At 34.3% G+C, this 25091-nt stretch overlaps 1 protein-coding gene across 1 annotated transcript in view; it reads right to left on the reverse strand.

Annotated features, from left to right (window-relative positions):
* Nucleotides 1-21284: 21284 nt before the first annotated feature.
* The window catches only part of LOC106074990 (uncharacterized), a 122202-nt gene continuing 118395 nt past the window's right edge, over nucleotides 21285-25091 (reverse strand). The window contains exon 7 of the mRNA XM_056010374.1: nucleotides 21285-21457. Within this exon, the coding sequence (XP_055866349.1) occupies nucleotides 21419-21457 (39 nt within the window). The 3' untranslated portion in view covers nucleotides 21285-21418. The remainder of the gene's footprint in view (nucleotides 21458-25091) is intronic.

A 25091-nucleotide genomic window follows, 5' to 3' on the forward strand; every position in this document is an offset into this window, starting at 1 on the left:
TTTCTCTCTTTCTTTCTTTCTATCTCTCACTTTCTCTCTCTCTGATTCCCTCTTTCTCTCTGATTCTTTCTCTCTTCCTCTCTCCCTCTCTTTCTTTCTTTTTGTCTCATATGAAATATAATTCTTCTGTAATCCTATTTTTGTTTGTTTGTTTATTTTAATTTCTGATTTTTTTTCTCAGACAGACACCCGGATTTAAAGCTGATTATTCTTCTCTCTTCCCTTGGGATACTTTTGGCAATCATCATGTAAGAGTCCTTATATATGGATGAAAGTGTACATGAAAACATACGCCTGAAATACAAAAGCCACAGATACATAAGTCGGTGGCACTTACATTCTTTCAAGACATCTACACACCTGGCATGTCTATCACACTATCTTCTTATTTATACTATAAAGTAGAATGTGAGGTGTATGTATGTTACTTGTAGACATCAAAACCGCTTGACCAATCTTGATAAAACTTGGCAGGAATGTTTCTTGGGTACCAACTTAGACCTTAGTGTATGTATCGTAGCCCTAAAACAAACCTGAGACCCTAAAAAAAAAAAAGTTGTCCGACTCTATTAAAGCTATATTATTTTATGGATCTATGCCATGTCTACAATGTTGACATGAGAAAAGATCGAAAGGATTTAGACCTAGATCTAATTTTAAGAAATACACTTTGTGCAGATAGTTTTTTACTTTTACACATGAAAATACAAAATAAAATCCTTTGATGTCATTATATAATAATATTAACCTTCAATTTTGTGTTTCAAAAGCATTTTTTACATTAATTACCTCCTTATATATGTAACTATAGATTTCCTGACGAACATTCTTTCATTAGACAATACCGTAATGAATCGCGTTTAATTGTTTACTTTAAAATCCCATCACTATATCTAAAACTCTAATTCAACTCTAAGATGATAAAACTTTTCTTCGCACAGATAGTTTTATACTTTAACACATGAACATACTAATTATAGTCCTTTCATTTCATATTTTGATCAAATAAACATTCAAATTTGGTTTTCTTAAGCATTATTTTTATGAGACTACATTCGTTTACAAAAGCTGCGAAGCCGAGTTGAGATAGGCCTAGATCTATATTCATTCATGAATCACGTAATAAAAATTATTTCGTTTAATTGTTCACTTTATAATCCCATTCATTTAACAAAGCTATCGCTCTTTTCGTTTTTAATAGATATGAATGTATCGGCTTCGGGTAAACCCATTTTCGCAAACCTAATTTTATTTTCGTAGCGAAAGAGAAATTACGTGAAAGGATCATTAGCTAAGTTTAACATACATCTAAATCCAATCCACTACATTAGTAAACACATACATAGACCCGCAGGTCGCGGGTAATGTCAGGCTAGTCTTCTTATAAAATGCAGACGTTACTTCAAAAAAGAAGATAATTACTTCCTACTCGTGTCCCTTGGTCAATATATTACTAAATGTTAATCGAAGACTTAAACTCTGACAAGTAATTGGTTTTCCTGCCTGATTCAAGCAACCCATTGAATTATATAAAGCAATGTTGTTTTTTTTTAATTTTTGACCAATGCGTACCCCTTCTATAATTATCGTAACGCTGAGTACCCCTGACGAACCTCCCCATTATAAACAAAGGATTTATTTTAAAAACAATCGGTTTTGTAGACCTACAAACACAAAATAATAATTACTAGTAATTACTCTATCACAGTTAAATGATCAATTAGGTTTTTTTTTTTGATGCTTTAGAGACACATAAAATACATTCTATAAAAATGGAGACATTGTTTTTACATTAAAAATATCGGCGTGTCGACGAAAATTGTAACATCTTTATACATTTCCTAATCTTTGTAGAAATTCGTCTTAAAATGTTAAAAAAAACAACGTATTTGAGTTTGTAAACACTTTAAATAAATAATGAAAAGGAGTTCAAACTTATTTTATTCTAATTTATAAATTAAATGGGTATTTAAAAAAAAATCTCGTACGCCACTTAAACTCCTAAGGGTACGCGTACTTCTTTTTGGGAACCACTTTTCTATAGTCACTGTGGTATTAGGAGTATTTGTACAAATTTGTCACACACACATATGTCGCACACACACACACTCACACCTGTTGGACAAATTACTTTGGTGAACAAGTTTGTACATGTTATTTCTCCCACATTTATTATCGATTATAGCAGAAATTGTGCACAATTATTTTAAAATAAAGAATTAATCAATTAGTCAATTGTATAATGAGCTTTTGTCAAAAATGCGCGATATAAAAGTAGTTCTTTTATTTTTAACTTAAAATTAAAGCGAAATTCGTATCAAAATTCTTTTTAAAAACAACATTTCAATCAGTATTTGATTACATGAGTTAGTTAAAAACAATTGTAAACTATATTTTATAATGATCCATTGATACTTTTTCATTGTGACCTTAGTGAAATAAGAAATTTGCCAATGTGACCTTAGATGCAAGTATTTTGTACTAAATCGCTAATCTATGAATGAAACTTGAGTTTGTGATTTTTTTCATTTAAAAATGGTGTATTTTAAAAATCTTTTTCAATATAATTATTTAATAGAAATGGTTCACTTTCGAAAAAAACAAGTAGCTGTTAATCTAAAATATCATGATGACCGATTTTCATTTTCTATTCTAGTTTCTGAAATCTAAACGGGATGGATGGACGGACGGACAGACAAACCATACAAAACTAATAGCAACTATTCCCCTTCCGGACGCCGTTAAAAATATTTGTAATCGCAAAAATTTATTATTTTGGTCTAGATATATTACAAATTGCATTACATGACTATCCAAACTAATTAATATAATTACCCTTTTTTTTTTAAGTATTGTATGTTTTTCTTAATTATTTCAATTATTCTTTTTTTTTCATTAGTCTCAGTATACTTTTGTTTTGTTTATGGTTACGAAGTCGAAACAAGGAGCGAAAAACGGACAGTGTAAGTATTTACTTACCATTTAAAGCTCTACTTAAACAACAGAAGCACCTACCTTGGCGGTATTTGTTTGAAGATAAGATAAATTGTTTCCTTCCTTTGGATTTCATCAATTAAATGTATTTAGATCTAGACATTGGTAATACCTTTTGTTATTATTTCTTTTACTTAATAGTAGACATTTTTTCTTAGTGTTAAACGTTTATTTGTTTTAATATTACATATTTCTTAAAGTTCTTGACTTTTTTTATTTAGTCATTGACATTTGTGCGATTGTTTATCTAGCTTAATGATACCTGTATATACTGTAAAATGGACAAGATATTACCTCTTTACCACCTGCCCCCGTGGATCTATTTAAATGTAGCTTTTTTGTTTTTCACAGCAATCTGATGAAGAGTTACATCTTCAAGAAAATAGACAAGAGGACAGAGAAAGGGTGAGTTGAAATTAAATATAGTTCGTCCATGGTGGTTCGATGATGACCACTTTGTCATCCAGAGGTGCTGAAGGCTTAGCACTGGAGTTTTGTGCCTCCTCATGTGGCTGGTGAGAGTTAAGTGAGCCCGGAATGTTCGCTGCACACTGGGCAGATTATTCCAACTAGTGTCATTGGTCTTGCTTTTTTTTGTAGAAATATGTGACAACAGATCCGAAAAAACGCTTGGATTTTTTCAGGGGGTTTAAGTTCCTAAATTTATGATGATGCGCATGACAAGTCCGACCTCCTTACTGGTTCACAAAAAGTATTTGGAACATAGGAGACTGAGCATGCTGTAATCATAGAGAGATAAAAGATGCTCTTTAAAAATAAATTTGAAAAACAACATCTCTAATCTATAATTATTATCATACAATTTTGTGCTTTATATATATATACTATATACTGTTTAAAAAACACCACGTTTCTTTTTTTAACGTTCTGGTCATCGCTAATCCCCAAACTCTCATCTCATTCTGACCATTGCTTTAAATGATCGGAACTGTAGACTGTAGAAAGCCCACTAACTAATCCAAGATACTTTTATTTGAATGGTGTAATGACACAACATGCGTAGAAGGTGGGGAAGGGGGGTTTCCGTAGTGACGTGACGAGTAATTAAAAAGTAAGAAGAACGGAAGGACTGTGCCCTTCTTTTTTATTTATGAAATTGTTTGACGTTATCAGCCTGCGTTATCTAATAGATTAATTGATCAATCTGTTGTTGTGTCGCATGTAACATCACCATCTAGAATTTATAAATATCAACAAATAGACCATCAACAGTGGATTACTAATTTTACCTCTACTAAAGTCTATATTTTGAAACTAGCTCTTAAGTTAGATTGGGGTATAGACGTGTATCTACCTGATATCGTAATTGTCGCTGTATATTATTTTCTCCATAGCTTAGTTCACCAGCAGAAATGTAAGGGAGAGTTGACTGGCAGAGTTCAAAGTCTGGATAGAGGTAGATCAAGTCTGATACCACTAGACTAGACAAAGCTGTCAAACTCCTAGACACATACAGCACAAAATAATCAACTATACTCCATGACTGATATTTCTGAGAACAAAATAATCAACTATACTCCAAGACTGATATTTCTGAGAACAAAATAATCAACTATACTCCATGACTGATATTTCTGAGAACAAAATAATCAACTATACTCCAAGACTGATATTTCTGAGAACAAAATAATCAACTATACTCCATGACTGATATTTCTGAGAACAAAATAATCAACTATACTCCAAGACTGATATTTCTGAGAACAAAATAATCAACTATACTCCATGACTGATATTTCTGAGAACAAAATAATCAACTATACTCCATGACTGATATTTCTGAGAACAAAATAATCAACTATACTCCATGACTGATATTTCTGAGAACAAAATAATCAACTATACTCCATGACTGATATTTCTGAGAACAAAATAATCAACTATACTCCATGACTGATATTTCTGAGAACAAAATAATCAACTATACTCCATAACTGATATTTCTGAGCACAAAATCATCCACATATTTATTCTTTTCATTATTACTCTTTTTTTAAAAATCTTTGACGATGTTTTTACGACATCAGGGAAGAAATGATATTTCAATAAATTTTGTCTATCACTGAATTAGAGGCTGTGTTATAGTCATTGCCTTTGATGATATTATTAATACAAAACTTGAATGGTCATTGCCTTTGATGATATTATTAATACAAAACTTGAATGGTCATTGCCTTTGATGATATTATTAATATAAAACATGAATGGTCATTGCCTTTGATAATATTATTAATATAAAACATGAATGGTCATTGCCTTTGATGATATTATTAATACAAAACATGAATGGTCATTGCCTTTGATGATATTATTAATATAAAACATGAATGGTCATTGCCTTTGATGATATTATTAATACAAAACATGAATGGTCATTGCCTTTGATGATATTATTAATATAAAACATGAATGGTCATTGCCTTTGATGATATTATTAATACAAAACATGAATGGTCATTGCCTTTGATAATATTATTAATATAAAACATGAATGGTCATTGCCTTTGATGATATTATTAATACAAAACATGAATGGTCATTGCCTTTAATGATATTATTAATATAAAACATTAATGGTCATTGCCTTTGATGATATTATTAATACAAAACATGAATGGACATTCACTAGCAGTGATAGTCGTTCATTAGCACTACTAGTCATTTATTAGCGCTTATACTCTTATAGTCATTCATTGGTACTATATTAATGTTTCTGTACCAATTCTTCTGCTGAAATTGATATTATCAAGATTAAACATTATACACCAGCACGGTGGTTGATGGGTTAAGTGCTAGGCTTTTGACCCTGGGGTCCTGGGTTCAAATCTCAGTGAAAGGCTTTTAATTTTAGGACTTTTAGGGTGTCACTAAGTCCACCCAACTCTAATTGGTACTTGGCTTTAGTTGGGGAAAGTAAAGGCGGTTAATCGTTGTGCTGGCCATGGTAACGTTGGCCACAGCAACAGATGGCCTTAACATCATCTGCCCTATTGATTGCAAAGTATGAAAAGGGAACTTTAATTTTTACTTTGCTATAAACAGTATTTACCATTTCCTTAATCGCTTAGACAAAAGAGGGCAAAAGTTAAGAAAGCTTCATTGCTATCTTCAGTTTACAGCCTAGATTTAGCCTGTCTTTCAATATATTATCATTGTGTTCTTCATATGTACAAAGAAATTTATAAGTTAGTGTTGCAATATATATACTTACAAGACATGAAATGTTTCGCTGTACGGTATTCCATTCCAATAAATGGCATTATTAACTTACCTAGCTTTTTACTCTAACTTATTATTGTACTTAGTTCATTTTTGTTGGTTTGAATGCAACTTGATAATTAGATCATTAACTAATTTTTACTAAAAAATTATAATAAACTAAATGTTTATATATGCTATTTGTCATTGTAACTATTAAAAATGAGAGAAAGATCCAATATGAGAATATAACATACCAATTGGTATAATTACTAGGACGCTCTATCAACTAAGCTTATCTTATCTAAGCTTATCATATTTTATCATGATACATAGATAGAAAGATAGAACTAGATTGCAAATAGATATAGATAGACAGATAATTAGATTAGATTAGATTAGTTTAGATAGATAAATAGATAGATAGATAGATAAATAGATAGATAGATAGATAGATAGATAGATAGATAGATAGATAGATAGATAGATAAATAGATAGATAGATAGATAGATAGATAGATAGATTGATTGATTGATTGATTGATTTTTTGATTGATTGATTGATTGATTGAGATAGATATTTTTACCTGGAATGACGGTTAAGGTAGATGTGGCTGTACTTGATACAAAAGGATTCAACAGCACTATTTGACAATCATATATTCCTTGGTCTGAACTAGAGATGGGAAACTAACCGAACCCGAATCCAACAAACCGAACTCAATCCTCACTTATGACCGAACCGAACCTGAACTTTGAAACTGCTTGGTACGAACCGAACCCAACGAACCCTCCTTTTCTTAACCGAACTAATTTTGCAATTTGCACATCCTTTTTTTTTTTGTTTAATAAAAAATAATAAAAATAAATTAAATTCTAATGATTCCATTATACTTTGAAAACTTGGGGGGTATTTTGAAAACTTTAAAAAGAAAAAAAAAAAGCGGCGCGCTGTGATTCCCATGGGTTTTTCCGTACGTTCCAACTCCACCCTGGCCTTGAATTTTCGCGGGCTGTTTGCAATATTGGTTTTGAGTCAAATAGGCGCCCTCTAATTAGATCTACATCTAGACTCTAGTTTCTAGTAATTAGAAAGTCAAAATTAAAATATTGTCACTTTTTTTTGAGATAGCTGTTAGTTAAGAGTAGAATAGTTTTTGCCGATTAGAGAGTGTAGATATCAATCTACAATAAGTTCATTTGTGTTCTAGTTTAAAATAAATTTTAATTATCTTCTTTAGTGATTTATTTTTACAAAATTGTGAAGTATTCCATAAAAAGCGTAAAAAAACAAAAAATAGATTGCTTAAATGATTTCCACCCAGTAGCACTAACACCTATTGTTATGAAATGTTTTGAAAAATATATCCTTAAACAACTTGTAGCAAAAGTCAATAACAGCCTAGACCCTCACCAATTTGCATACAAAGCAGCTAGAGGAACTGAGGATGCCATTCTATTGCTTTTGGACCAGCTTTATAAGAATCTCGATATACCCAAAACATATGCACGAGTCCTCTTCGTAGATTTCTCCTCGGCTTTCAATACCATACAGCCACATCTAATGATAAACAAACTGAGTAACTTAAATGTAAGCCCTTACTTAAAAGCATGGGTTCTAAACTTTTTAACCCAACGGCCCCAGTATGTAAAGTCAACAAAACCAAATCGTCAACTCGACTACTATGCTCCACTAATGACATAAGAAGCATCTATGACTCAGTTAAAATAATTAAATTCGCTGATGATACTGCCATAGTCGGACTTATTTCAGGAGACGAAACTCAGTATCGAAGCTCGATAGAAATGTTTACAAACTGGTGCACCGACAACTTTCTAGAACTGAATGTCACAAAAACTAAAGAACTTATAATAGATTTTAGAAAGAAAAAACAAACTATACGTGAACTGCAAATAAACACTACATCTATAGAACAAGTAAAGGCGTATAAATATCTAGGCGTTATCATCAACTAGCTTTCATGGGAAGACCACCTTGGAACTCTGACAAAGAAAACAGCCCAGCGACTCTTTTTTCTATACAAACTCAATAGCTTTAAACTAAGCAAGAAGATCCTTGAGACATTTTACGGCGCAACTATACAAAATCTGCTAACATACGCAATTACTTGTTGGTAAGGCAACGCCTCATCTAAATTCTTGCAACGTCTAGAAAACATCATTAAAAAAGCATCAAAAATTACACTCACAACATTACCACATTTAAAGGAACTTTTTGAACAAACGTGCCTAAGAAAAATCGAAAAAATCTTTGAAGACAACGGCCACCCGCTCCATCAGAACTACGCCAGGTCGTCGCGAGATGGGCGACTGCTGTCAATCAAAACAAAAACGGAGCGGTACAAAAACTCGTTCGTACCTCACTCGGTCAGACTCTATCACCGCCACTCATTGATCAGGGAATATGAAATGCACCAAGATGCCTGTGTGTAGTCGCTGAATAAACTCTTTATGTTGTCTGTTGTATTTATGTGTATTTTTATGTTGTGTTGTCTTTATATGAGAAAAGAATCCTTGTAATCACAAATAATTTTCGTAAGGATCAATAAAGCAGTCTTAGTCTTAGTCTTAAATATTATCAGTGGCGTAGAAAGGTGGGGGAGGAGGAGAGAAATGTAAATCCCCCCTGGGCCCCCACTTGAGGGGGCCCCAAATTTGTGTTTTTTACAATAAATATTCAATATTACGCAAAATGCAGGAGCCCCCAAATTGTTCCAGCCCCTCGGGGCCCCCAAATAATGAAAAATTCCTAGCTACACCCCTGAATATTTTGACTATTATTCTGTTTTGCATTATTGATCATTAGTATTTTCAATGCTGCCTTTCTCAAACTTTGAGTCCTCCCCCGTGGGTGGGGATGGTGAGTATCTTGAATTGAGGGATGGGGAGACGCAACTTCCTGACAAAAGGGTGTATGTGTGTGTTTCCTGGTGGCGGTAAGAAGAAATTAAGCGATTGATTGGTGTTTATGTATTGATGATGATGAAATTAGCGTAATGCAAATGTGAAACGGCAGACAATCTTGAGACATGAAAGAGTAAAGACGTAGTTTTGTATTGACCTAGATTTTGTTTAAATATCAGTATATTTCATGTATATTACATCTCTATCTCAAGTTAAATATGTAAATATTGTAATAACAGCTAGGCTATATTGAGTTTTTCACATAAGAACTTTATTTTAAAGTTAGTTATGTTTATTTATTATTATAAGGCTCGTCCAAAGATTAGTGAGGAATGCAGTTTTTCCCATGGCTGCGCAGTCCCAGCTGTAACCTACATATTTTGCGACATCTAGGGCAAGCATAACTATTGTCCGCAGGTGGTCGATTTTTTTTCGCGTCTGCATTTGTCCTCGGCAGCGGATTTTCTTTTGGTCTCAAATGTGTATCTCGCGGCTTTCGGGAGTGAACTCCAACTGACTTGTTCTGAGGCCGCATGCAAGCAGGTGCTCTCTGTCAGCTAAGCAAAGTTGACGCCTAAGCTCGTCTTTGAAGCGTTTCCGTGGGGCGCCTTTGTTACGTCGACCACCTTTTAGCTCAGCAAAAATGCCTTTGGCATACGTTCGTCTCACATACGGGATGCGTGCCCTGCCTAGCGTAACTGTCAAACCATAAGAAGTCCCTCTATACTATCCTTACCGGTAAAAAATATAAAACGCCTTTTTTGGTTCAATTGTAAGCGACAAACCAACGACCAACTAACAAGGAGAGGGGGCGTCGAAAAAAGTGTTTTGTTTCAGTGTAACTTATCTGAATATTAGTATAATAACATTTTTTAAAAATTAAATATATTAAGTAGGAGATGTCATTTTATCTTCTAATAAGACCTTGTCAACTGTAGACTGCTTTTTGCGAGGTGCGTATACACAATATGGGTCAAAACGTTTTGAAGAAAACATTTTAAAACATCTCCGATAGTGTGATTCTTCTGCATTTTTTTTGTCTCAGAATAGTTCAATTACTTTCGTATATTGCAATTTATTATAGTGACTACCTATTAGTGAAAAAAAATCCTCGATAGCCGTTAGCTTTTCGGAAATATGCATGCATATGCTAAGGCGGCTATTAATTAGTACGTTCAATATATAGACATCTAGATCTAATACTAGAGCTTAAGTTCTGATTTAGAACTCTTAAGATGTAATCTAGATCTACTTCTACATCTAGAATCTAGATGTAATCTATATTAGATTTAAATGAAAAAGCACTTATAAACTTCAAGAAAATTGAAACAACTTTAAATCCATTAGAACATTAACGGTAATCCGGCTGACTACGCCATGTTGTCTCTAGGCTTAGATATAGTCTTAGAAGAAGCTCAAGTTTCATGTACGGGTGTATTAGATGCGTTTAAACTACTTTTGAACAAGACCTATGTCATGCACATTGTACTTGAAGTTTTCTATGAGCACTGTTGTGAGTTGTTTCTAAGAAGGCGCTTTCGCTAATTTTGTTGATGTCATTTTGCTTCTTTGTTTTGCCTTGAGAGGGAGTTCTCTTCTTTTGAGTTTCTTCCCCAGTATTGGGTAAGCTAGTTTATTTTACTGTCTTCTGAATATTGTAGATCTAAAATCGTTTCTATTATAAATAATATTGTGAATGAATGTCTCAAATGAAGGTGTATTTTTCTTATATAGGTACGCAGGCTTAGGACTCTGTGGAGTCAAGCCTGATTGTATGGTTTGGTCCTTGCCTCCATGTCTCTAGGTTGTGGGCTTCGTGGGCCCGAGCGAGTTGTGACCCTGTGATTAAGGTGTGACAGGTTATTTTGAATAACATTTTTGACTTTGAATACTTATTTAACTTTTAGTGCCTATTGTAACGCCACAAATAGTTATTCATCATTTATGCTTCATAATGTCCTTATTCCATTAAATTGTTAAAAGCATGATCCTGTTGTTAACTATTGCAAGTTAACTTATCGTTAATTTTTAATTATTGTCGGTGTTGCCGTTCAGTTAAATGACATAGTCGGCATCTAGTTTTACATGCCGTTACACTTTGTTTAGTTAATACTGTTCTGTGAGGGGAAGCCCGGGCAAGTATCTCATACCCTAGATGAGCCTGAAATCTCCCTCCTGACAGCCTACACATTAACAAGATGATACTTGAAAAAATTTTAATGCAGAAAGGCCAAAGTCACGTCTCTGTCCGTAATAACATGTTATCATCTTAAATTCCTAACATCAACTGACTAATAACAACATAAATAAACTAAAATCATATTGTCCTTGAGGTCACCAAATGTCTCGTTCAATACCGTCAATTATGGTACGTCTCTATAATAGCTAAATGTCTAACGATTCATACCAAGACTTATAACTACAATGAAAATACATTTTTTCTTTTAAAAAATACATTGACCGGCCTAAGGTTGTCGGGAGCTCGCCATTTGGCAAGACGTGTCAATATGTTTGACAGGACTTTGGAGCCAACCCCCCTTCCCGAGTTTGAGAAAAGCTGCATTTAAAAATGTATTCCTGTTTTGGGATTAGAAAATAAAAATAAACAACGTCCGATCTTCTAAATTTAAACTTTCGTTATTTGTGACGGGTGAATGGGGAGGATGCTGTAGGCCTAAAGCTCATATGTTTCCATGCCTGACTGTTCACGAGGGTATCCTATTGTCAACACAACGACCAAGCTACTTCCCAACGTATACCAGCTACATTTTAGATTTGGTTGGACTCTGAGTAAAGTTCTCATTTCAGACCTTGTGATCTATGGGGCAGAGGATGTAAAGGCTTACGGTTAACGAGGATGTTACATGGCCAGCACAACGACAATCCGCATTCTTTTGCCCAACTAATGTCAAAACTCAAAGGCACCTTAAAAATTTCAAAGTTAAAAACAGCAGATAAAAAAAAAAACCATTGCTTTAGAAGCCAAGCGGTCTACCACTTAGCCAAATCAATGTCTATAAAGATCATATAAACAGTTCAGTGCTTATTATATAAAGCTGTAATTTCAAAAAGGTACAATTATAATTAAGCGTATAAAATTTAAAGATGTGTATAATAGACTTACCAAGAAAATAAAATGTGACAGCAGTCAACATGTTCTTGTCTATTGTCAGGATGTCTTCTGAGATGAACAGGAAGAAGGGAAGTCATCTAGTGCTAATGTTGCGATTCTCCTTCAACTTGATAGTGTAATTGTCTTCTCTTGTATTAATTTTGTTGTTCCCACCTTAAGTCTACTTGTTAAACTGTATGCTGTTATGAGAGAACATTTTCCCATTGTGCCATTGTATACTTACGTATTTCAGAGTAATGTTTTTATCTACTTAATAATAGAACAAAAAGATGAAATTGTTTCTTGGAGGACTTCAGGTCTAAAAATTAAAAAAATAAAAGTTTCTAAAAATAAAGTAAAATAGATTATCAACTAGTTACGCAGAACAAATTAATAAATGTGTTGATAATCTACATATATGTCTATCGTTATCTCATAATTAGTCTGACATTACAGGGTTAAATCATTCCAAAGATAAAAACCTGATAGATAGTATTTGTTGTTTGTTCAACTTCATCCAAGCATTAACAAGTTTTTGTTCTTTTACTTTTGGTGAAACGGAAGACGAAGCCCAGAGAACTTGTTTAAACGTATCTTTACAACTAAGTATCAACTCTTTTAGTCCTTTTGTAATACATTTGTAGTACTTTTTGTGATTCATTCGTAATACACGTTTAATAAAAAAAAATTACAACTTTTTTTCATTCGTAATTTCGAACTCGTGTTGAATGTGTGGTAAAGCGCTTGGCTTCCGAAATGGGTTCAAATGAAAACTGGGATTTTTACTTTCTGGATCTTTAGGTCGTCTCTGAGTCCACGAAGCTCTAATGAGTATCTGGCATTAGTTTTGGAAAAGTAAAGGCGATTGGTTGTTTAGCTAGCAACATGAAACCCTCGCTAGCCGTGAGCCACAGAAACTGATGACCTTTACATCATTTGCCCTATAGATCACAAGTTTAGAACTTTACTTTACTTATATTTATATTTTCAAGTATTGTAGGCTGCTTGGTTGTGTGATATGCGCTCTGGACAGTCGTTTGATGGTCTTGATGGTCCTGCGTTCAAAAGATTTCAGTGCCGTAGCAAGGTTGGGTGGAGGAAGATCAAATTTGAAAATCTCCCCTTGGTCCCTACTTGACGGATGTCCCAAATGAGTGTCAGAAATGTGTTTTTTACATTAAATATAATACATTAATTACATTAAATACTACATCACTGTCTAATTTGATGATGTAGAATGTCAAATACAGGGGCCTCTAAAGAGATGAAGCCCCCCCCCTGGGACCCAATACCCTACCTACGCTTCTGAAAGATGTAATTATTTTCAAATCTGGAGAAACATCCGATACATGTCAAACATTTTACAAATATTTGTTTGAGGAAGTAATAAAAAAAGTCTCCTCTGAAGTAAAAGTTAGCACAACGCTGTCGGAAGGCAAGTGAAAATAATGCAGGTGTAGTTTAGCTGGTCTGATTGCTCAATGAACATACAATATAATAATTTCCATGAACTGTATCCCCCCCTATTGCCATACAAGTAAATGAACAAATAACAGACTTGCTACTGTCATCAACGGGAAACTACTCTACGCTTTGAAGATTTGTAATCCTACTACAGTTTCTGACGTGAGTAACCAGGAGAAGACTACTCTTTTCTTCCTTACTCAGTAAGCAGTTTCAATGGAATGCTGACAGTCTCAATCTTAATCTAATTAAATTATTTCACGCCAAAGTTTGTCTTCATGAAATGTGTGGCATTTTACGTCTCGAGAGACGATTTTTTCTCTTTGCAACTTCTTGTGTGACTAAAGAGGCCAATCCTTGATATGAATATTATATGAATCTATACATCTATTTATGTTAATATAGATGTACCTGTTTTATGTATCTCATGTTTACATAGGTATTTACAAAGTAGATATATGTTAACATAGGAACACATAGATAGATATACATTAGCTTATGTGTAAGTAAATAGTTTTAACTCCTGTCCTACTAAACAACGTATCAGGACCTGGTCTTGCGGTATGTGCGATGGATTGTCGTTCTGATTTATCGATGGTCCCGGCTTTATACTCATCCGACTTCCATCCCACGTCGTCCCCCCACCTCCGAAATAATTTATCTTCAACACTGAAGGAGCATCCGAAATATTTCAAATATTTTTACAAACAAACAAAACATGTCTTTTACAAGCTGTATGTAAAATTAGTTACAGTGGGGCCCAAGTGCTAAGATTCATATTACCCTTGTCTGACAAAATGTTATGTTTTATCTTTATTAAAAGGACCTTTTGAAAAGTCACCTATTTCAACTATTAGTTGAGTTTTCGGTGACATATATCTTCTTATGCCATGTTAGTGTGGAGTAAGGAAATATTTTTATCTAAGTGGTTTCTTTATGTTGCTAATAATTTTACTTTGATTCTTATAGCCACTTTGATCACGAGACATGGCTTTAGAATCACGAGACACGGCTTTAGAATCACGATACATGGCTTAAGAATCACGAGACATAGCTTTAGAATCACAAGACATGGCTTTAGAATCACGAGACATTGCTTTAGAATCACGAGACATCGCTTTAGAATCTCGAGACATGGCTTTATAATCACCAGACATGGCTTTAGAATCACGAGACACGGCTTTAGAATCACGAGACATGGCTTTAGGATCTCGAGACATGGCTTTAGAATCACGAGACATGGCTTTAGAATCGAAAGACACGGCTTTAGAATCACGAGACATGGCTTTAGAATCATTGAATGTCATCAAGAGCTAAACACAATATCAGAACCGCAGTTTATTGTTTTCAAAAAGAGACGCACCTAAGAAACACTATATCAGCACGGAGCTATCTAGGCGGTCAAGAACTTTTCAAACTGTAAAGTAACATCAAGGCAGAAAGTAAGAAAGACACTAAAATAAAGTCACATTTCTTATTCCATTACTGGCAAAAAAAGTGGTCCCTCTTTCTTAAGCATAAAACGGACGCCTGACGAATTGGATTTTATTGAATCAAAATTTAGAATCACACAAAAGCATTTAATTATATGAGTAAGACTTGTCTTTGAGTACGAAGATTAATGAGGAATGCAGTATTTTCCTTGGCTAAGCAGCCCTAGCTGTGACCTACATATTTTACCACACTACAACAAGCATTACCATTGTCCGCCAGTGGTCGAATGAAACACTTTCTTTTCGTCGTCTGCGTCTGTCCTCGGCAGCAGATTTTCTTTTGGTCTCCAATGTGTATCCCGCGGCCATTTTGAATGAGCTCAAGTTGTCTCGATCTGAGGCAGCATCCAAGAAAAGTATTGATCTTATCGGAGTGTAGGGGAGGGTTATTGCTATTACGCCTCTCCCCAACCAAATATGCCAGTGATTACGACTGTACGCTGCGGAGAATCCAATTTGAATGTATCCAACACGCTATTTATATATACAAATCTGAGAAGGAGTCTCTTGTAGAAGAAGTATTAGAACAACGGTTATCTACAAGTCAGATCAAGAAACAAAACAATTAGGTCTAATTGGATGTAATTGAAAATGTTTGTTAATTCAAAATATAATTTCCAGAATTAAATCCTATACTCTTAAGCGAGCAATTTTTTGTATATGTATATATATAATCACAAATATCAGTATGTACAAAGCAATAGATCTCTCAACCTCTCTTCGCATTCACGAAAAATACTTGCACACCATCATTACATACGGTGCGAAGGGCACTTATCCCTTATGGGGCAATCTTTTTTTAGTGAGCTGAAAGGTAGTTGCGTAACAGAGATGCCCCCACAAAACAGCTTCTTAAGAATACTAACGCGATGTTTTTAAGTCTCTTATGAACAAAAAGTGTTATTTTAATTTGTTACAAAGCGCACGTTTGGCCATATAACGTAGAGATTTTTAATCCATTGATGCTTCGTACTAAAGTCAGAATAAATATACTAAATGAAAGATCAATTGTCATTTCGAGTACATTTTGATTCCAAGCATATGATTGCAGAAGACTCTCTCGAAAACGTTTAAATGTTAAAAGTCAAACTTAAAAGATCAAAGAAAGACTTACAAGTGCAGGAAAAAATCATAATCGCAGTTATAGAAGCATTATCAAGTGGTCAACTCATTTGTTCATTACAAAGAGCGAAGATCCAAAAATATTCATAGTTCATGGTTTTATTGGTTTACCAGATGACATCCTGAAGTCCTATCGATTTGATTAATGACTTTAATTTTCTAACGCGGATTTAAACAAAACGTATATAGAAAATATTCATCACTTCCGTGAGACTTTTAAAAACAGCATTTCTTAGATTTAAAAGGTGCTCCCGAATTCAAGAAAGAAAGATTATGCAATAAAAATAAAGTGAAAGATGACCTTCAAAAGATACGTTATTTGTGACATGATCCTAAGTATTCTAATCATTCTCATCTTTCAAAAGATGTCCACTATTTCTACTCCACCATAGCCTTTAATCATTACATCATGCAATTAGCTCATGATAATATTGACATCTTCTCTCATATAGACACAATATAACGAAGTACAAACCCCACATTAGAATATATCTACTTATTTACATATTGTAATCAATCTTGTGATGGGGTTGTGGCAAGTACGTAGACAGCCGACGCAAAGCGCCCCAGTCCACACTAGACGGGCTGTCAACCGTGATCTACGGTTCAGTACGACGGCTCATTACAAGTCCGGGACGGAGATGCCAGTGCAAGAGTTAATACGGCGCTACGGGTGTTAACGTAGATCTATCTGTACAGTCTTGTGTTACGCGCTGCCAATTGTACAGTATTGGCTGTGATTTATTCCACATTAAACTATTACGTTCTTTTGGAGCCCTGAGTTGTAAAGTTCTTCAAGATGGTGGTGTCGTGTGGTGCATTTGCAGAGAGCTTAAATAGGGAGAATCTTAACAATACATTATTTTATTTCTAAACCAATAGGAAGAAAGGATGGTGAAAGGCAAGAAATATTAAAAACATTCGAAATAAACATATTTCTATATTACCAGACAATTCCACAATGACTAAAAAAAAATTTAAAATAAGATAAATAACTGGAAAGGAAATAACCAGCGTTCAAGTGACCAGGGGTGAAGTGACCTGGGGTTGCAATGACCGGTCAACACCTCAACATTACTATTATACAAACAAGAAAACAATTTTTAAAAATCTTCAAAAAACAAAGCTTATACAAAGTAGAGGTGTATCAATTAGTTTGGATCAGTCATAGAACTACATTTGTAATAGATCTAGGTTAAACTAAATCAATCTGTGATATTCATTTTTGGTGCAATAGTGCAACGTGTCCAACAAATTGTGTCTTGAACAGATTTAAACACAACGAACAAAACCTGAACATATATTAAATGAACATTTTCAATCAGATAAGTGTACTCCATTAAATGTATCAGTCATAAGATTCCTGGGAAAGCAGGATTACCTGTGAATACCTTTCTACTTTGCTAGCAGGATTACCTGTGATTACCTTACTTCTTGGCTAACAGCATTACCTGTGAATACATCAATACTTGGCTGACAGGTTTAAGTTGAGTTTAAATACATCACTACTTGGCTAGAAAGATTACTTTTTAATTGACTAATTTGCTGCTTGAATTATTTTAAGATAAGCTGAAATTATTCTTCTACTTAATAAGCAGATTATACTGTCTCCTTGTAAGTGCTACAAATTTTCATGGGAAGACCATCTTGAAACTGGCAATGAAAGTTACACAGCGGCTATTTAGAGTATACAAACTTAACAGCTTTAAACTACATATGAAGATTCTGAATAATTTCTACAGTGCGGCAATGTCAAATCTGATAATATATGAAATAATTTATTGGAAAGGCAAAGTTTCATCTAAAATGTTGTGCCACTTGGACAACCGCATACATACTACCATACACTAAACTACGACACACAACACTACCACACACATCACTACCCCACACAACACTACCATACATAACACTACCACACGCACAACACAACCACACACAACACTACCATAAAAATACTACCATACACAACACAACCACACATAACACTAACACACAAAAAACTACCACACATAACACTACCACACATAACACTACCATACAGAAAAATACTACACATAACACTACCATACATAAAACTACCATACAGAAAACTACTACACATAACACTACCACACATAACACTACCATACATAAAACTACTACACATAACACTACCATACATAACACAACAATACATAACACTAGCATACATAACATTATCCCACATAACACTACCACACAAAATACTAACACACACAACACTACAAAACACAAAAGTACCACACACAACACTTCCATACAAAACACTACTATAAAAAATACAACCACACATAACATTACCACACATAACACTATCACACAAAATACTACCACACATAACACTAATACACACAACACTAATACACACAACACTACCACACACAACACTAGCATGCATAACACTAATACATATAAAACTTACACACACTACCACACACAACACTACCACACACAGCACAGCCACACAGAGCACAACCACACACAACAATACCATTTAGAACACTACCACAAACCTCACTACCATATTTAAATGAACCTTTTTAAAAAGGTAAAACTTCTGATCGAAGGCCCTTTTGAAGAATGTTACCTCAAGTAGCAGCGCTGTCTCTCCTTAAGGTCAACTAGTCACAAGACAAAAATATCTTAGCAAGTCGTCAAAATCTTAGAAGGCAACAACCACCCGCTCTATTAAAACTACTTCAAGTGGGCGACTTCTGTTAATCAAGATTAGATCGTTCCTTACTCGCTGGGCTGGGTCTGTCTTACAAACTGCGGGTTCCAATTAAAAGATGCTTACGAGACTCATCTTCTATTTTATACAATAACACATTTTACTATTGTCACAGTCTCGTTTGACATTGCCTGTTAAATGTTCACCTCTGGTTAAGACGGTTAAAAAGACAATTGAAACTACTGATGTTGAAACAGGAGGTAGAATGACAAAATGACTTGGAGTTCAGTCAAGTCAAGGCAGTCAAGTGGTATCCTTTGGACAAGGCAGTCAAGTGGTATCCTTCGGGCATGGCAGTCAAGTGGTATCTTTTGGACAAGGCAGTCAAGTGGTATCCTTTCAACAAGGCAGTCAAGTAGTATTTTGGTCAGGTACGGACAGTATCTGACTTAGACAGTCAATTTGTGACTTAGAATTATGTAGTGTATTTTGGGCATTATTACCCGCTGTAATGCGGATGTGATTTGACAAGATTAAATATTGGATTTACTTACCTCTGTTATGCGGACGTAATTTGACAAAATTGACTGCAATGGATTTATATATACCGCTGTTATGTGGATGTGATTGTATTTCATACTTAATTGTGTGACTGCCACAAAGTTGTAGTATTATTATTAATAAAGTTTATATTTGTCTGCCAAAAAGATTCATGTTAATCTGTAACATCTATGTTCGTCTACTAACAAGTGTGACTCAGCGAAGCACGAACCCATGGCATTCGCGACACATTAGTAGTGACCAGTCAAGTGTGTAACAGTAATATAGCATTCATGTCTTTATTTATTTACAACTATTAATTACATCATTTTATTAAAGTTAAATGTAATAGGTGCCAGTGGGAAATTTTAGTTTCGCAAATTGTACGATACACTAAATATGTTAACCCTTTAAGTCTTACATCTTTCAATGCATGTGACTAGAGCCATGGCTGATTGTTATAGGCCCCTGTCGGGTGGTTGGGGTCAATTTGAGAACTCGATTAAATCGGCCTAAAGCCGGAACTTCTTATTTAATCATACTGTATTAGCGTTATTAGTTGACTTGCGAACGTGAAAAAAAGAGATGTCTAAGAGTTGGGTTAAACAGCGACATCACTAGGGTCGGTGTCATACGGTACGTTATCTTAGTTAGTGGGATTGAAATTATTGTGAAATGTATTTAGTTTTAAAACGTTTCTCTGTCGATCTTATGGTGTTGGGAGAAGCGGTGGATACATTTCTTTGCTTCTTAGGTTCCAATCCTGGAATTCTGAATTTCAGGATCTTAAATCCGCCTCTAAGTCCAGCCAGCTCTAATGGATAGGCCTACTTAATGTTTGTTGAGAAAAGTAAAGGCGAATGGTCGTTGTGCTAGCCACTAGCACCCTCGTTAACCTCAGAAAAAGATGACCTTTACATGACCTGCCCCATAGATAATAATGTCTAAAAGGGAACTTTACTTTTATATACTTCTGATATAAGTTCGTGCAGTAAAGTCAAGCATCAAAGGATCTTATCAAAATCTTGTAGAAATACGTGAGCTTCAATCAACCCATTACAGTAGTCAATGACTCTTCTAGTTATGTAAATGTCGTTTTAAATGCAGAAATAAGTTCAGGTGATAATGTATCTCCGTTAAAAATCAATACAACATTCTTGGTTTTAAGTTTTCGGATATTGAAATTTAGTGGGTATTGTTTTGTTGTAATAGATTCTTTAGTACCATGAACTAATTATCACACATTTATTTGTTTGTTTTGTTACCAACATTGCCTAGTCGTAAACATATTTTTTTTTATTTCACTGTTAAAATATAATGCAGAAATTAAATGTAAGTTTTAGTAGATACATGAAAAGACAACTGGGATTTTATTCTGTAAGATTTTATTTTATCAGTTATCTCCCTTGAAAACTAAAACATGGCTGCTTGTTAAAAAGAATAATGTCGAGCTTCACACTAACTTTTTTTAATGCATTTCTTTTAGAACTGACAAGTTTTTGTATTGGAAATGTTTGCAAACTTTTAATTATTGCATTTTAAATAAAAAAAAAAAACTACTTATGAACTACATCTAATAAATTTTTTCCATAAACCTGATCGTTGAAAGCAAGTATTAGATCTACAGCTGGCAGCTTTTGTTTGTAGTTGAACAGGTTTGATTATTTTAAATGTAAATTACAAACAACAACATGGATAAAAAAAGGAAACAAAACATTGTAAATTTAAAGATAATATACACACTTTATTTACATAACTCAAGACTAAAGAGACATTTAAGTTTGATGTTCAGAATGTCAAGGGTTCTCAAAGACATCTTCATGGTGGAGCTGGACAACTCACAAGGGCAACAACTCACTAGACAAGACCAACTCCACTGTAATTTAATCCAGACTTAAAACTTCCACTGTGGACAAGATTAAACCAAGTCCAGTCATTATACCCCAGACACTGGACATGTGCTCCACTACTTCCTGGACATGTACAAGTTGTATAAGTAAACTTAGATCTAAGTTCACCCACCTCTAGTCTGTCCTTCCATTGACCAACACTGACCTGTTTAGAACATCCATGAGGATGTGACACTATAAAGGTCAACTTGTGTGGAAATCTAGAAACAGAGTATTTCTTAAAGACTTTCCTCCAGACATTTTTAAAATGTTTGCACATTTCCATCAGTTTATTTCCTAAAGTTTTATTACATGTCACACATTTCAACACACACAAATCATGCTCAATGTTTACATATCTAACACTGACCTTATCAACACTGATACCTGGAATTTTATCTTTATCATAAAACATTCTCAAGGTTGTGTGGTTGGCCTCAATGTCATCAAAAACCAGATGCGCGGCTGTGTACACATCAAACTCCCACCACACATTGCTGGGTGAGTCTAAACCTTCACATTTTCTACACCAACACTTTGTGTAGTCAGTACGTCTAGAATCTCCATCTTGTGTGACTCCGTCTTGAAACTTGTTTACATGCCACACTCTTCCACTTCCTGTCCTCAAGTTACTTATACAAAACGTATTATAAAATGGATATGGTTGAGTTGTCTTTGGATAAAACTCTGGTCTTATATGATTTGACATTGTAACACTAACTCTAACTGTGAGGTCAGCTATAACTTTAATGAGTTGATACAAATCATTGTCTTGAAGACCTTCAGGTAAATGTTTCAAGGTGAATGCATCAACAGGTATAAACTGTTTATGACCTGGATTCTTCTTACAGCCCACAAGATATTTGTGTAGATCAGCTTCTCCACCTTCTGACACCTGAGTTTCATGATCACCTGGAGAACAAAGAAAAAAAGTTGATCCAATGTTTACAACACAATGTAAAGTATTAAGTCAATCAAGAGATATCTATAAATAGATCAATTCTAACTCATGTATTGATTTCTAGAGTTTATACACTAGTATTAGTAAAAAATAGACTTATACAAAAACCTTTTTCTATCAAAACATTTACAAATCAAAAGTTTACCTGTATCTTGATTCTCATCCCCAAGAACATTATAGTCACTACAACCTCAAATGGACATTATAGTCACTACATCATTCCATGGACATTATAGTCACTACATCATCCAATGGACATTATAGTCACTACATCCTCCGAAGGACATTATAGTCACTACATCCTCCAATGGACATTATATTCACTACATCCTTCAATGGACATTATAGTCACTACATCCTCCAATGGACATTATAGTCACTACATCCTCCAATGGACATTATAGTCTCTACATCATCCAATGGACATTATAGTCACTACAACATGAAATGGACATTATAGTCACTACATCCTCTGAAGGACATTATAGTCACTACATCCTCGAATGCACACTGTAGTCACTACATCATCCAATGGACATTATAGTCACTACATCATCCAATGAAAATTATAGTCACTACATCCTCCAATGGACATTATAGTCACTACATCATACAATGGACATTATAGTCACTACATCATCCAATGGACATTATAGTCACTACATCCTCCAATGGACATTATAGTCACTACATCCTCCAATGGACATTATAGTCACTACATCATCCAATGGACATTATAGTCACTACATCATCCAATGAAAATTATAGTCACTACATCCTCCAATGGACATTATAGTCACTACATCATACAATGGACATTATAGTCACTACATCATCCAATGGACATCATAGTCACTACATCCTCCAATGGACATTATAGTCACTACATCCTCCAATGGACATTATAGTCACTACATCCTCCAATGGACATTATAGTCACTACATCCTCCAATGGACATTATAGTCACTACATCCTTCAATGGACATTATAGTCACTACATCCTCCAATGGACATTATAGTCACTACATCCTCCAATGGACATTATAGTCACTACATCCTCCAATGGACATTATAGTCACTACATCCTCCAATAGACATTATAGTCACTACATCATCCAATTGACATTATAGTCACTACATCATCCAATGGACATTATAGTCACTACATCCTCCAATGGACATTATAGTCACTACATCATACAATGGACATTATAGTCACTATATCCTCCAATGGTAATTATAGTCACTCATCCTCCAATGGACATTATAGTCACTATATCCTCCAATCGACATTATAGTCACTACATCCTCCAATGGACAATATAGTCACTACATCATCCAATGGACATTATAGTCACTAAATTCTTCAATGGACGTTATAGCCACTACATCCTTCAATGGACATTATAGTCACTACATTCTTCAATGGACGTTATAGCCACTACATCCTTCAATGGACATTATAGTCACTACAACCTCAAATGGACATTATATTCACTACATCCTACATTGCAACAACTTTAATTTAACATGCTACTTATTATTGTGCTAAATTCTAGTAAATATTTGATACAGCCACAAGACTAGTTTTAAAGTTAGGTATTGTTTTACTCTGCTTTTATACCATTAATTAGAAAACACCAAATTGTGGGAGATGAGTGGACAGAAAAATATAGAAGTGCAGATCTTAGAAAGGAAGTCGAGATGGATTGGTCACACCCTTAGAAAAGATACCAGCAACAGAGCTAGGCAGGCCTTAGAGTGGAACCCCCAGGGAACAAGACACAGAGGAAGACTAAAAAGAACATTGCGACACAATGTACTTGAAGAAGCAGAGAAGACCGTGAAGAGCTGAGACACCATAAAAAAATAAAAAGAGACAGAGGAGAGTGGCGTGGTTTTTATAGAGGCCCTATGTTCCATGAGAAACTCAAATTAGTGATTATGATGATCATAAGACTAGTTTTATAGTTAGGTATATTTTCACTCTGAATTCATACCATTAAGTCCACAAGTGTCTTGAGGAAAACAAAGGTCTGTACTTTTCTGGATATTAGAACAAAATATGAATATAAAGTTGCTTTCTTTATATATATATATATATATATATATATATATATATATATATATATATATATAACAAATATACATCAATGAAATATCCTTATTACAAAAATGGGCTATTTTTATCTAGATCTGGCATCCTGGTAGTGTTATATGCAATAATAGTTGTCTCTCCATAGTCTTGGGTTTGAATCCTGCCCACTCCATCCCTAGTCATCCTGTCTGAATTTTTGCAATTATAAAAAAAATCTGTAACTATATCTACATTTTAAAGAGTACATTTTAGATCCTATCTAGTTGATTTCATTTATTTTTTTTAAACAAAGATATTTACAATTTTAGAATTAGTCTATAAATCTTGTAGGACTACTTTTGTTTATCTTTTAGATCTACAAATTTAGATTTTGTATAGATGCATTAACTTTTATTTACATCTAAGTAGGTCTATATCTTTGGTCTTTGGTTATAGTCTTTGGTTTTTCAGGCTAATTCGGGCAACCCATTCAATCTTTACTGGCACTAGGGAAGGAGCACTTGTAGTTGGTCGTTGTGCTGGTCACAAGACACCCTCGTTAACTGTAGGCCACAGAAACAGATGACCTTAATAACATCGTC

This window comes from Biomphalaria glabrata, chromosome 14 (assembly GCF_947242115.1).
Source record: "Biomphalaria glabrata chromosome 14, xgBioGlab47.1, whole genome shotgun sequence".
Taxonomy (NCBI): domain Eukaryota; kingdom Metazoa; phylum Mollusca; class Gastropoda; family Planorbidae; genus Biomphalaria; species Biomphalaria glabrata.